A 15,033-nucleotide genomic window follows, 5' to 3' on the forward strand; every position below is an offset into this window, starting at 1 on the left:
TAGGACAGGACAGGGGGGACAGGGGGACAGGGAGTGCCCTCAGACGAAGAAGGAGCAGGTGGGTGTTCCCAGGCTCTCAGCTCAGGGCTCCTGTGGGGGCTGCCAGCCAACAGCTCCAGACAGCCGTATGCGGACAGCCAGGTGTGTTCATGGGAGTCTTGACTCAGAGACACAGACCAATGATGTGTGTCCCTGATAACTGCTATTTGGAGAAGGGATGTGCCCAGGAATGTGTGAGGACTGGGAGGAGAAGCAGCTCAGATGCACCTGTGGAAACCCTGCGTATTATGAGGAGGGTCCTGGAAGGAGACAGAACAGGAGCTGCCAGGGAGGTGGGAGGTGACCCAGAAAAGCAGAATTGGGGGAGAAAGGGAAAGAGGGCTGGCTGTTCAGGAGGGCTGAGGGATCCCCAGCACCTGTGAAGATAAGGAGAAAGCTTCAGCACTGGCCACTGGATCCAATGAGGCATGGCCAGACTGCAGTGGCCTTGAAAGTCAGGGAGGGCAAAGAAATGGAGTGAGTGGTGTAAGAGACTTTCCTCAGGCTGGGCTTGGAGAAGTGCCAGGGCAATAGGTCATGCCTGGTGTGGGCTAGAGATGGGACATTTTTAGACTGAGAAAGGCAGGGGAGAGGGGACTGATGGGGACTGATGGCAACTGGCTGAGGGCTGGGTCCACAGAACAGGATGGTGTGGCCTTGAAGTCTCCCTAGGGAGTGGGTGGGTGGGAAGGGCACTAGATGGGGGTGGTGCTGTTATCAATTCATCAAATGATAACTGAATACCTACTGGGTTCCAGGAGGGCCTAAGGCTGGAGGTTTAGTAGTGAATAAAAATCACACGGGAGGGGCTGTTGAGGGGGCTGTACTGCTTGGGGGCAGGGAGACAGATCAGACAAGGAAGCACTCTTTCAGCCTCATTCTGAGGAGGTCACAGTGAGGAGGCAGAGAGGGTGTAGGACACAGCCTGGTTCCTCCATCTCCTGGAGGACTCAACCCTCTGGAGCAACCCTGCCCATGAAACTCCCCATGGGGCCCAGGAGAGGCCGAGATGCTGTCAGGGAGATGGAGGAACCATTTCTTCACCTTGCACAGGAGGCAGACCTCACCCACTGCCCAGCAATCCCCTGAGGCAAGAGCGGGGCCTGAGGCAAGTCCAGCTCACACCCTGGCCGGGGGCAGGGATGGGGCAGGTGGGGAAGGCTCCTGCTTGAGCAATTGCATCAGGCCCAGGCTGAGCATAAAGGAGGGTCCTGTGGGCTGGGAGGAGGCAGACTCGGGGACCATGGAGACCCAGAGGGCCAGCCTCTCCCTGGGCCGCTGGCCACTGTGGCTACTGCTGCTGGGACTAGCGGTGCCTTGGGCCAGCGCCCAGGCCCTGAGCTATAGGGAGGCGGTGCTTCGAGCTGTGGATCGCCTCAATGAGCAGTCCTCAGACCCCAGTCTCTACCGCCTCCTGGAGCTGGACCTGCCGCCCAAGGCTGTGAGTCAGGGAGGGGCTGGGGAGGGAGGCGTCTCCCGCCAGGCTTGGCCACACTGTCCCTCCCTTTGCTCGCGCTGTACCTCTTGTCAGGAAGGCACCTCTCCCTCTAGGTGGGATCCCACCTGTCACAGAAATCTTCCCAGTGCTGGGTCCCCTCCCGTTGTGAGAGCCTTCTGCCTGGCATCTCTGCTGTGAGAACAGAGCCCTGACAGCCCGCTCAGGCTCCAGGGACTCCTGGGGGCTCCAGGGATACGCTGGGGTCACTGGCTCTGGGATGTGACTTCCCTGCTTCCAGTCCCCTGTGCACCCACCCCATTGTCTCCCAACTAGGGAAGGGCTGTGCTCAGCCTGGATGTTCCAGTGACAAGGTCTTTCCCTGCAGGTGTCCCCTGACTTCCCTCAGCCCCTCCAAGGGGAGCTGCCCCTCAGGAGATGGGGTCTGAGGTCCCCTCCTGCTCCCTGTGCGCCTGGGAGCCCAGGACCAGGCTGTGTCCTCCTCCCCTCTGCACCCAGCCCCCAGCCCAGGGCCAGGCACATGGGACGGGCTGTCAAGGGGGCTGTCCTGCTGGGGGCAGGGACACAGGTCACACAAAGAAGCATGAGCCTGAGCCAGTCTCCCCACTTTGATCCTTGAGCAGGACGAGGACCCAGACACCCCAAAGCCTGTGAGCTTCACGGTGAAGGAGACCGTGTGTCCCAGGAGGACACATCTGCCACCGGAGCAGTGTGACTTCAAGGAGAAAGGGGTGAGGCTGGGGGCGCTGGTGGATGCCTCCCAAGGACCCAAACAGGAGGCTCCAGGAGAAGGCTTGCAGCCCCTGGGGTAAGGCTGGGTGGTTATGGCTCAGGGGTTCCACTGTGACCTGGAATATCCCCTTCCAGTTGGTGAAACAGTGTGTGGGGACAATCACCCTGGACCAGGTCAAGGGCCAAATGGACATCGCCTGTGATGAGGTGAGTGAGTCCTTCCGGGCTGCAAGGGCTACTGGTAGGGGTGGTGTGTGGAACAGCCTTTGGACCAGTTCCCCTCTGTGCCATCCCTATAGCAGCAGGAAAGCCCTCCCCTGGCTCCCCCTCACCCGAGCCCCAGGTCTCCAGGCCGGGCTCTGCAATCCCTTAGAGCAGTGGTTCTCTCAGTGGGCTCCCCACCCAGGACTTGTCAGAAAGGCAGATTCTGTTTCCACTGAGACCTACTGAATCAGAGTCTGGGGTGGGACCCAGCAACTTGTATTTCAACCAGCTGAAGGGGATTCTGACTGTGCTAACGTCTGAGAGGCACTGACTAGAGTAATGGGCTCTCAGCCCCTGCTCCCCTCTGGTTTGCTGGGATGGGCTTGCGACCCAGAGTAGCCCCTTGTCATCTCTGGACCTCGATTTCCTCATCTGTGTGTGGATGTAAGGACTCAACCACATGCTCCAAAAGTCACAGCCAGAGGGTGAACTGGGGACACAAGGCTCCTGGGGTTACCCAGTTAGGGGAGGTGCCCAGGTGTGGAGATGTCTGGTCTCACCTCTGGTTCCATTCCCCATATGTAACCCGGTTCTTCCTACTTCACAGCTCCAGAGTGTTGGGTTTTTTAAGAAGGCACGTAATAAGCTTAAAAACGCCTGGCGGAAGGTTGGCCCGATAGTTGGCCCGTTACTCACTTTCTTCGGGTAAATCGGGAGCCCATGGAAGAGCCCTAAGGGTCTGCCGGCATTGCCTCAAGCTACTGGACTCTGAGAAATAAAGTCTTGTGAAAGCAACTTCCTCCAGACTTCAGTTTCATTTGTCTCACCTCCTCCCATTTACTGAGACCAAATCCTTAACTCTGGAGCTGTCCTGCGTATGTGTGTGTGTGTGGGCATGTGATCACTCGAGTGAACACAGAGATGGGTGAAGCAGTTGTTCCTTCCAAGAGGGCAGTGGGGGAGCCACCAGGGCCAAAAGGTCCAGGACAGCATCTCCATTCTCAGGCCCCCCACATCACAAACCAGGACATGAACATGCATATATGAAAACTGATACCAGAAAAAATGGAATATATTTCATCTCAACCCTTGAGAAGGGAACTGTAATGGGCCCATGGCTGGGAAGTCTGCAGGCCTTATCAGTGCCGTGTAAATTGATTCACTGGTGAGAGTGTCAGATGTTGGCCCATGAGACCTTCTAATCTTGTGACAACAAGTTACAGAACCTGTCATGAATGGTATTGAGCCTTAGGCCACTGCACCCTGGCTTCTTAGTTTTCCTTGATAGTAAAACTGGGTTGTGAGTTCCATTGGGAAGTGATGCCTACAGTGTTACAGGTGTGCAAAGGAGGGGGCCTGAGTCCAGCATGGGGGAAAGGAGGGTGTTTTGGCATGGTAGGAGTGAGGAATGACACTCTGCTCAGTGTTCTAGGTGGGCATGCAAGGGGTGGGCCAGGGTGGGAGTGGAGAGATGGACAGACCCAGGTCCTACACTGCAATAGGGAGCCAGTGATGGTTTTAGCAGGAGAGTCAATCTTTGTCCATTTTAGCCGCCATCCTGACTTCTGTGTGTGTGTGTGTGTGTGTGTGTGTGTATTCATGTGGGGTGAGTCGTGAAGGAGCCCAGCAAGGACCTGTCCCCCAGGACAGTGGCCAAGAGAGAGGAGAAGAGACAATAGAAGGAGGGTTGTCCCAGAGGCTGACAGTGTCAGGCTGACTGGGGTGGGGTCACTGCAGAGAGGATGAGGCAGGTTGATTCTCTGACAGGTGGACAATGGGGGGCTTCCTAACAGCAGGGTCACAGGCTGCTCAGTGTCCTGGTATAGGTATGAGATGAGCGTGGGGGGAGGTGACAGTTCAGTTTTGACCCCATTGGTTCTGAAGTGCTCAGGGGGATACTGGTCCCTGTGCAGGGCACTGGGTAGTAGGTGCTGTGAGCACCCTGCCCAGATCCTGCTCACTGGGTGGTGCTCCATCCCCCAGCTGATTGCAGTGTAGGACATGGATGCTGATGGCCCCCAGGTGCCCCCTTTCCAGCTTCCTTCCCAACCTCCCCAGGAGATGCCTGGGGGGTTTTGTTCCCTCTGCCCTCAGCCTATGGCTGGTGACTGACTATGAGGGGACATCAGAGCCCAGCCCCTGCCTCAGTCACTCCTAAAGCAGGGGTGCAATTCTGGTTCCTGGGCTTTTCTAGGTGAGGCTGAAGCTGGGCTCAGAGGGAGCACCTCTCTGCTCAGCTCCTTCCTCTGCACAACCCTGCTCTCCTCCCCCTCCTGCTGACCACACCCCTCAATTAATCACATGACTCTGAATTCCCAGCTCAGGCCCTGCTTCTAGAGAACCGGCCTAGGATGGCGGTGGAGCTGTGTGGAGCCCGGCCAGCTCATCCCAGGTGGCTCGGGTGTGGGGCCTGACGTGGAGCTGAGAGAGAGGAGAGGCAGAGGTGTGCAGGGTAGGGGTGCGGGAGAGGGGTTGGGGCGGGGCAGCGCTGGCAGCCAAGGGGCCCTGAGGAGTTTACAAAGTGCTCAGAGTAGGACAGGAGGCTGAGAGCCCAGGGCGATGACTCCTAGTGGTTTCCCGGTGTTTGTGCATATGTGGAGGCCACAGATCTCATTGGGGGCAGCCTCAGAGATTTGGGGGCACAGAAGTCCCACGCAGTGAGGGGAGGAGAAGCAAGAGGTAAGGAAGAGGGGAGGCCATGAATGGGGACACACAGGGCCTTCTCCTTCCCCCAGACCCCCGCTGTGCCAGGGAGGGACACTGGGCTGTTATCAGGCAAGGTCCTTGTGGACCCAGTGCTTGACTCCCACATCTGAGGTCTCAGGAGTTAGTTTGGGCTCCACCGGGGAGACAGGGCACTGCACTTCAATCTCAGTGGGGCAGAAAAAGAGAATTCTGAGGAGTCTAGACATCTGAAAGCCATTGCTCTTCTGCCTGTGTGGCCCTGCACTGAGAACTGACCTTTCTGGGCCTCTGCCTCTTTATGTGTAATTGGGAACCACATATTTTCAGGGGTTGTCAATGGTTTAGGTAGAGAAACAAGGTCAAGGACCTCACAGGGGCTAAATCTGAATGAGGGAGGGTGAGGGAGTCAAGGAGACCATAACTAGTCTGGGTCAGTGGCAGGGCACAGAGCTGGGTCATCTATCAGAGCAGGGACCCACAGAGACACTTGGAATCCCCATCAGAGCAGAAGGAGATGAATAAAATGCAGCCCCTGCACCCACAAGACTTCTCTGAGAACAGGAACTGTCCTTTCCCTCTGCACTAGCCTTTCCCATGAGGCCATTAGAAGGTCAGCAACTGGCATAGTAGGGGGAGACCCTCCAGACTTCCTCCGATATGACTGAATGACGCCCGTGGCAGTGAGAGCTCAAAAGTCCTGTCCCCTGGCTGGTTCCCCTAGGTACCATGCCTACTGTGCCTAATGGATAAGCTGGTCCTGGGGAGGTGGTTTTCCTGGTAGCAGTGTGGGTGCCCTGCCAGGGAAATAAATGCTGCTGCTGTCTAGGGACACTGGGCACTTGCTGGAGCTGCTCTGAGATCACCCCCACTGGCCGTCTGTGGGTACTGCAGGGCAAGCAGGAGGGCTAATGCGGGGACCTGGAAGGCACTGTCCGGGGTTCTTCTTCCTGCCTTGGTGCCTTGGCCAACTGCAAGCTAGCAGCTGGGGCTTGCCTGGGAGACTCCATCCTCTCATCTCGTTTTAATTGGATCTCACCTCTATTGAATGAGATTTTGTTAAAACTAAAATCAGTTTTCCAGAACATTGCCACCCTAAATTACTGTCAGTAAAACTGAGAACTAGCTGTTACATAGACTTGTTCTGTGCTATGACACACGGGAAACTGAGACACAGAGAAGTTATTTCAAGCTGAGATCGTAGAGCTGGCTATTTACCCTTAAATAATTCCATTTGTCTTTCTTAAGACTAGGGGTAGCCTCTTGTATAACTACAGAGCAGTTACCAACTTTACATGTTTACATGCATGGACATTACACTTTTTCCTTCATGCTGGCCCAATCCAGTTGTGTCAGTTGATAAAGTCATGCACTTTACAGTACTTTGTCACCGTCAGTACAGAATCCAGCCTAGGGTCAGGTGTTTCAGGAATTCGTAAGTTCCTATTAGCCTCCTTTACTCTGGAACACTTCCACAGCCTTCTGAATATTTTACTCTAAACATGTTTGTGTCTGTGTGGATGTGTTTGTGTATGTGCGTATGCAGAGTGGGGTTGTTGGGTATTAAAATGTCACAGTGTCTGTAATGTGTGAGGTGTTTTGTGCAGTGTGTGAGGGTGTGGGTGTGTGCAGAGGTGTGTTTGCTTGTGTATGTGTGATGTATATGGTTCTGTGTGGGGTGTACGACTGAAGCAGAGACTGGGCTCTGATGTCCCCTCATAGTCAGTCACCACCCACAGGCTGAGGGCAGAGGGGACAAAACCCCCCAGGCATCTCCTGGGGAAGCTGGGAAGGAAGCTGGAAAGGGGGCACCTGGGGGCCATCAGCATCCATGTCCCACACTGCAATCAGCTGGGGGACAGAGCACCGCCCAGTGAGCAGGATCTGGGCAGGGTGCTGACAGCACCTACTACCCATTGCCCTGCACAGGGACCAGTATCCCTCTGAGCACTTCAGAACCAATGGGGTCAAAACTGAACTGTCACCTCCCCCCACGCTCATCTCATACCTATACCAGGACACTGAGCAGCCCGTGACCATGCTGTCAGGAAGCCCCCCATTGTCCACCTGTCAGAGAATCAACCTGCCTCATCCTCTCTGCAGTGACCCCACCCCAGTCAGCCCGACACTGTCAGCCTCTGGGACAGCCTTAGTTCCATTGTTTCTTACCTCCTCTCCCTTTGGCCACTGCCCTGGGGATAAGTGTCCTTGCTGAGGTCCCTCACCATTCACCCAACATGAATTCACACACACAGACAAACACACACACACACACACACACACACACACACACACACATGCATATCACAAGGCCTCCCAGATTTAAGGACACAATCTTGGTAAGTGGGAGGAGGGGAGAAAAGTGAAATTGAAGCCTGGAGGAAGTTGTTTTCACCAGAATTTATTTCTCAGAGTCTAGTAACCTGAGCCAAGACAGGAGGACCCTGAGGACTCTTTCCTGGACTCACAATTCATAAAAACCAGCTGGCTATACGGATGACTGTCGGGACATACTTGATCGCCTTTCTTACTATCCTGCCCAAACCGACACTCTGGAGCTGTACATGGGAAGAAACAAGTTACTTGTGAGAAATGAACCCAGATGTAAGAACAGAATCTTTCCCATTTACACACCTCCCCTACCTGGGTGACCCCAGGGGCCTTGTGTCCCCAGTTCACCATCTGGCTGTGACCTTGGAGCATGTGGTTGAATCCCTACACCCACACACAGATGAGGAAACCAAGGTCCAGAGATGACAAGGGGCTTCCCAGGGTCACAAGCCCATCCCAGCAAAGCTTGACAGAAGCAGGGGTTGAAAGCCTTTTACTGTGGTCAATGCCTCTTAAACTTCAGCACAGAATCCCCAGGAGGACTTCTTAAAATACAAACTGCTGAGCCCCACCCCAGACTCTAATTCAGTAGGTATGAGTGGGGCCTGAGAGTCTGCTTTTCTGACAAGCCCTGGGTGGGAAGCCCACTTAGAGAACCACTGCTCTAAGGGATTCCAGAGCCTAAGTGGGAGATCTGGGGCTACAGTGAGCGGGGTCCAGGGTACAAGGGCTTCCCCTAACCTGGATGGGACATAAGGTAATTGGTCCAAAGAATATTCCACACACCACCCCCACCAGCAGCCCCTGCAGCCCAGAAGGGGTCACTCACCTCATCACAGGTGACTGCCAATTGGCCCGTGATCTGGTCCAGGGTGACTGTCCCCAAACACTGTTTCACCACCTGGAAGGGGAGACCCCAGGTCAGACTGGAACCCCTGAGCCATAACCACCCAGCCTCACCCCAGGAGCTGCTAACCACCCCCTGAAGCCTTCTGTTAGGGTCCTGGGGAGGCACCCACCAGTGCTCCCAGATCCCAGCCTCACCCCATTCTCCTTGAAGTCACACTGCTCCGGTGGCTGCTGTGTCCTCCTGGGACACACGGTCTCCTTCACCATGAAGCTCACAGGCTTTGGGGTGTCTGGGTCCTCGTCCTGCTCAAGGATCAAAGTGGGGAGACTGGCTCAGGCTCATGCTTCTTTGTGTGACCTGTCTCCCTGCCCCCAGCAGGACAGCCCCCTTGACAGCCCGTCCCATGTGCCTGGCCCTGGGCTGGGGGCTGGGTACAGAGGGGAGGAGGACACAGCCTGGTCCTGGGCTCCCAGGCGCACAGGGAGCAGGAGGGGACCTCAGACCCGCTCTCCTGAGGGGCACCTCCCCCTTGGAGGGGCTGAGGGAAGTCAGGGGACACCTGCAGGGAAAGACCTTGTCACTGGAACCCCAAGGCTGAGCACAGCCCTTCCCTGGTGGGGAGACAAAGGCGTGAACAGGGGACTGGAAGCAGGGAAGTCACATCCCAGAGCCAGTGACCCCAGCGTATCCCTGGAGCCCCCAGGAGTCCCTGGAGCCTGAGCGGGCTGTCAGGGCTCTGTTCCCACAGCAGAGATGCCAGGCAGAAGGCTCTCACAATGGGAGGGGACCCAGCACTGGGAAGATTTCTGTGACAGGTGGGATCCCACCTAGAGGGAGAGGTGCCTTCCTGACAGGAGGTACAGCACGAGCAAAGGGAGGGACAGTGTGGCCAAGCCTGGCGGGAGACGCCTCCCTCCCCAGCCCCTCCCCGACTCACAGCCTTGGGCGGCAGGTCCAGCTCCAGGAGGCGGTAGAGATTGGGGTCTGAGGACTGCTCATTGAGGCGATCCACAGCTCGAAGCACCGCCTCCCTATAGCTCAGGGCCTGGGCGCTGGCCCAAGGCACCGCTAGTCCCAGCAGCAGTAGCCACAGTGGCCAGCGGCCCAGGGAGAGGCTGGCCCTCTGGGTCTCCATGGTCCCCGAGTCTGCCTCCTCCCAGCCCACAGGACCCTCCTTTATGCTCAGCCTGGGCCTGATGCAATAGCTCAAGCAGGAGCCTTCCCCACCTGCCCCATCCCTGCCCCCGGCCAGGGTGTGAGCTGGACTTGCCTCAGGCCCCGCTCTTGCCTCAGGGGATTGCTGGGCAGTGGGTGAGGTCTGCCTCCTGTGCAAGGTGAAGAAATGGTTCCTCCATCTCCCTGACAACATCTTGGCCTCTCCTGGGCCCCATGGGGAGTTTCATGGGCAGGGTTGCTCCAGAAGGATGAATCCTCCAGGAGACGGAGGGAGCAGGCTGTGTCCTACACCCTCTCTGCCTCCTCACTGTGACCTCCTGAGAATCAAGCTGAAGGAGTGTATTCACCACACAACCTCCAGCTCTACACACCGCCTGGCACCCAGTCGGTACTCAGTTAACATATGATGAACAGATGACAGCCCCACTTCCATCTTTGCCTTCCCACCCAGCTTGTCCCCAGACACCAAGGCCACACCATCCTGTTCTCTGGACCTAACCATCAGCCAGTGAGGGGCGTGACTGCATCTGTCCCCGCTCCTAGTCTTCTCTGCCTTTCTCAGAGTATAAATGTCGCATCCCTAGACCCCAAGAGAACTGGCTTGTTGCCCTAGTCCCTCCCAGCCGAGCCCGAAGAAAGGTCACGTACACTATTGACCACATTTCTTTGTCCTCTGTCACACTCAGAACCACTGCAGGATGGCCAGCCTTCCCTGGATCCAGAGGCTACACTCAAATATTGTCCTTATCATCACAGGACTGTGGACTCTCTGTCCTGTGAAACAGCTCCCTTCCATTTCTCCCCTGGTGTCCCTCTCCTGGGTCCCCTCCCACCTCCCTGGTGGCTCCTGCTCGGTACCCTCCCAGGACTCTCCTCATAGTACACAGGGCTTGCAGAGGTGCACACGGGCGGCTTCTCCTCCCCATCCTCACACATTCCTGGGCACATCCCTTCTCCAGATGCCAGTTATCAGGGACACACATCACTGGTCTGTGTCTCTGAGTCAAGACTCCTATGAACATCCTGGTTGTCCGCACGGGGCTGTCTGGGGCTGTTGGCTGGCAGCCCCCACAGGAGACCTGAGCTGACAGCCTGGGACCCCACACCTGCTCCTCCTTCCTCTGAGGACACTCCCTGTCCCCCTGTCACCCCTGCCCTGTCCTACCACCACCCCTTCTCCTCTGAAGCGTAGCCATATCCTCCAGACTCCACCGTGTCTGGTTCCAGGCTCCCCCCATACCAAAGTCCACTCTCCATGCCATTATCCAGGGGTATACCAAGCTGCTGATTCCAACATTTCACCCCCTGCCTTCAGGGGCCCAACACCTCCAGCAGGCTCAGGGCTGGAGTCTTGCCACCTCCCATCCTCCTCAGTCGCAGCCCTGCACTCTCAGGTGTCAGGGGGCACATCCACTCCAACCTCTCAGGCCCCTCAAAGCCTCTGCTCTTCTCCCATCTCTGCACCTGATCCCTCTGCCTGCTGTCATCTTTCACCTTGTGAAGCCTCCTCTGACCCCCAACTAGACACAGCACTTCCTCTCTTGGCTCTCACAGCCTCAGGACGTCCCTTCTGACTTGACCTCAATGGTTCCCTGTCCAGGGCTCTGGCTGAAACTCTAGGCTGAGGTGGTGAGTGTGGGAGGTGGAGGAGCCCAACTGGGAGACACAATGGGCCAAAGCAATAGAGAGGCTCAGAGACTTCGAAGCAAATTCTATTCCAGTCTCCCACGGAATGGCCGTGTTTCTGTGAGGACTGTGGTGGTTCTTGGAATCAGTTTGCCCTCAGGACCCTTGGGGCCTTGGACATGGTACCTTACAAGGTGTCAGCCTGGACGGATGTGCTGGTTGCACACTCAGCCTTAGAGAAGGACGGAGAGAGAGGGACGTCTGGGCAACCTGGTGTCACAGTCCAGGTGTTGCCCCAGTGGCCTCTTGGTCAAGCTGTATCATTTCCCAAGTCTGAGGAGAAAAAGGAGGTGATTACAGGAGAAAAATACCTAGCAATACCCATGGTGACCGGGTACCAGGTCCCCCTGAAATCCTCCCTGTGGTTTCCTCCTCTGCGCCTTTGCATCTGCCCAGACTTTAGGCTGAAGTCCCCTTGCCCATCCTTCCCTGTGTCCTTGGAGTGTCCCCTGTCAGGTTCTCAGACTGCAACTCCCTGGATGGGGGTGTGCCGTCCCTGCCTCCAGCATCTGGCTTTCCTTGTTTGTCCTCACAGCCTGTCAGAGCGGAGGTCTTCTCAGGAAAGACCCCACAGCCCTTGTGCCCAGGCAGGCTGGCCCCTGAACCCACATCTGGTCCTTGAGAAACCATTATGCACCCGTCACCCCAATAAACTCAGGGAATGAGCCGTGATCCTGCATGGCCCGCCTGCTTTTCTCCTCCCAGCCATCTTTCTTGTCTGTGAGAATCCAGGATAAAAGGAAATGGACCCCGGTCTGCTGTGCCCCAAACCCACCAGCACTCTGAGTTGGCCAGTGGATGAGGAAAATGAGACCCAAGTAAATCACTCAAACAAGGAGCCTCTGCCCGGAAAATGGCAAATCCAAGACATGGACCCAATGCCTCCCACTGACCCACCATGCTGTCCCTCTCACGGGGACAAGGGGAGGGATTGGGCTCACCCCTGCCCTCCCCAGGGTCCTGGGAAGGCAGCCATGGTGCTGTGAGGGTGGGGACTTGGGCCGGGGGTGAGTGTCAGGACCCTCCACGCAGGGTCAGCTTCCTCTTTCCCACTGACCACTTCACGTGAAGTGAGGAGCTGGGGAGAACCACGAGGGTAAGTCACCCTGGAAACCCCTCAGCCAGGCTGGGATGTCCCAGGCCCGGGGCTTGGAGGAGAAGGCAGCCGGCAGGAGGGCAGCCCTACTCCACCCCAGGAGGACAGGAGACCAAGCAGAGGCTGCACCCGCCACACTGCAGCCAGGAGACTCGGCGGGCATCCGGGGCTGTGCTGCTGCTGCTGCTGCTGCTGCTGCTGCTGCTGCTCCAGAGTCTGGCTTGAGCTGAACCCACCTCCCTGGCAACGGACATCAGCCTGAGCCAGGCCCAGGCTCGATCTCACCATCAACTAGGACAGCAAACATCCAACCAGCTGGTCCCAGCAGGATGACACGTTGAGCTGGGCCAGGGTGCAGGCTGAATGGGAGGATGCCCAGCTTTGCAGAAGAGACCAGGCTCCCAGCCCCAGATGTGGGGCAGACGGGTGGGCATGGGTACCATTCCTGTGAGTGGGTTTTTACTGGGGACACGGGTGCAGAGAAGCCAGGCTGGTTTCCAGAGCCTAAGAGGGTATTCTCTCCCCTTTGAGGATCTGGATGCCTCAAGTACATCACAGAGGGCACCTCCTCCCCACCCCTCTACCAGGACAAGGACCTGCAAAGCCCAGCATCTCAGGTCAGCCTCCTGGAGGCCGTGTGCTTCAGGCAGGAGGCAGGCCAAGCCTATCCAGACATTAAATTCCAGGAGGACGGAGTCAGACAGGACACCTCACACGAGGCGCACACCCCCTCCATCTCCCCAGGTGGCTCTGTGGTCCTTCCCCACAGCCTGGCTTGTTGTTAGTGTAGATCAATCAGTCTTTTCGTGATGCCTTGGGAAGGTAGAAACAGCCCCTCCAGAGGCTCTGACATCTACCATGCACTTTGTAAAGTGACTTGAGAAGGGACCAACTCCTGGGGGAGGGACGAACTGGAGATCAGAATATAATTTCCACAGATTTCATTTCCCCAGTCCCACCACTCAGATGGATCCCAGGTCCAGCTCAGCAGATCCAGGTCTCACCTGCTTTTGCTTATTTCTAAAAAGAAATTTAGGAGATTTTAAAGGCACGTTTCTGACCACTCCCCACCAGCTGAGAACCACTGATCATGTCTCCAGCAAAACCTCCCTCCCTAGGAGTTTCTTCCCTTTCTGAAACGGAGTTCGGATTAAAACAACAAACAAGGGAAGAGTCTGGGGAGCTGGGATCGCAGGCTGGAGGGGGATGGAGACTGGGAAGGCTGGTGGGTGGCAGGGACTGTGGAGGGTAGAGCTGGGGCTGCTGGGAGCCATGCTGCGTTGGTGTGAAACTCAAGATATGAAGAGGAGACCAGCCTGATCCCCTGCTGTCCGTGCAGCTGGTGAAGCAGGGGGGTCCCTCCATGGTGGAAGGAGGTCCTGCCGTGATGGTCACCTGTGTGCCCATGAAAAACCTCACTGAAGTGTGTTTCTTTCCAAGGACTGGCCACCTGAGTCCAAGGATGCGGCCTGTGCATGTGGTCCTTCAGGGCACAAAGGACACCCAAGCATCCACCTCCTCTGAGCTCACAGCACTCTTGTCAGCAGGGCAGCCAGGGCTTCCACCAGTCTCCTTTGGGCAGGGAGGAAACTCAGGTCCAGGGCGGGGTTGGGGTGTGGCCTTGGGAGGAGGTCTTGGCCAAGTCAGGGTTGATGGCAGGATCCAGAGCTCTGGCTCGTGTGTGGAGTTTCCCATGGCCCCATCTGGGGCCTCTCTCTCTCTCAGACTAGCTCCCTGGTCCCCTCTGTCTGTCCCCACCACCCCCAACCCTGGCCAGCCCTGCATCTCTCCTGCAGCCCATTGCTTTTGGAGACTCAGTTCTAACTCTGGGCTACAGTCCAACAGCACTCTGGGCACCCAAGAGCTGCTCTGGGGTCCGCTTCTGCCTTGTTTTCCCGCTCTCTTCCTTCCCTTCCTGGGCCCTCCCCTGCCCTCTGCTTGCTCAAGGCTGCGGGCAAGGTCTCAAGGATTTTTAGGCAAGTGCACAGGGAAATCAGCTTCTAGCGCCTCCTGCATGTGTTGTGGGAAGTGTGGCATCACCACTGGCCAGAACTGGCTACATAACTAGCAAATTGAAATTGCAGGACCCCTTGCTCAAATAGTATAGAGTATTTCAAGACCTCAAGAACAGAGTATTAAACCAAGTATAGGGCCCTCCTGACCATAGGGGGCCTGTGTGACTGCACTGGTGACACAGTCATGATGCTGGCCCTGCCCCCAGCTCCCCAAATACAGTCATGGCAAGAAGGGCTCCAAGGAGCTGCTTCAGGAGTTCCTCAGATAGTGGCGGTTTTAATTGTCTGAAAATACAACAGGCCAAGCAATGATGAAGTCTGATGATGTGTTCTTGATTTGGCTTATTAGCCTGGAGAGGTTATTAAAAGTTCAATCTGAGACTCCTTATGAAAGGTTCCAGCAAAGCTGACTTAAAAGAGCCTACATGGTCAATCACTATTTTTGTAAATAATCAGGCCAGGTTTATTGAAATTAGACTTAATTTACAAACATTAGTCTTACGATGCTATCTTTGATAGAAATGGCAGTAATTCTAGAAAGTAAAATATGTTTCAGTAGAAAATTTAATACACACTTGTGGATATTAAATTCCAGTTCTGTTCATTGTCTTTGAAGTTTGGTTTCTGCCTATAAACTGGTCTGAATATTCAGTTCTTCTCATTTCCTCCAATATCTGGCTACAACTCTCCAAACTAATGTTTCCAGTTTTTCTCCCATTCTTCTAACTTCGAGTCATTGCGACCTAAATAAAGGTGCCCTGTTCCT

General features: G+C 56.0%; 2 protein-coding genes across 2 annotated transcripts; one reads left to right on the forward strand and one right to left on the reverse strand.

The window, feature by feature from the left end:
• Positions 1 to 1,103: 1,103 nt before the first annotated feature.
• On the forward strand, positions 1,104 to 3,140 carry LOC116158346 (cathelicidin-6-like). The gene is made up of 4 exons (XM_064496135.1): positions 1,104 to 1,480; positions 2,119 to 2,226; positions 2,363 to 2,434; positions 3,039 to 3,140. The coding sequence occupies exons 1-4, from the start codon at positions 1,283 to 1,285 to the stop codon at positions 3,138 to 3,140; spliced, it is 480 nt and encodes a 159-aa protein (XP_064352205.1). The 5' UTR covers positions 1,104 to 1,282.
• A 4,400-nt stretch (positions 3,141 to 7,540) lies between these two features.
• LOC116158225 (protegrin-2) lies at positions 7,541 to 9,615 on the reverse strand. The gene is made up of 4 exons (XM_064496136.1): positions 9,232 to 9,615; positions 8,489 to 8,596; positions 8,274 to 8,345; positions 7,541 to 7,671 (listed from the first exon to the last, which is right to left on the reverse strand). Exons 1-4 carry the CDS (start codon positions 9,427 to 9,429, stop codon positions 7,585 to 7,587), a joined length of 465 nt encoding a protein of 154 aa, XP_064352206.1. The 5' UTR covers positions 9,430 to 9,615; the 3' UTR covers positions 7,541 to 7,584.
• Positions 9,616 to 15,033: the final 5,418 nt, after the last annotated feature.

Source organism: Camelus dromedarius, chromosome 17, assembly GCF_036321535.1.
Source record: "Camelus dromedarius isolate mCamDro1 chromosome 17, mCamDro1.pat, whole genome shotgun sequence".
Taxonomy (NCBI): domain Eukaryota; kingdom Metazoa; phylum Chordata; class Mammalia; order Artiodactyla; family Camelidae; genus Camelus; species Camelus dromedarius.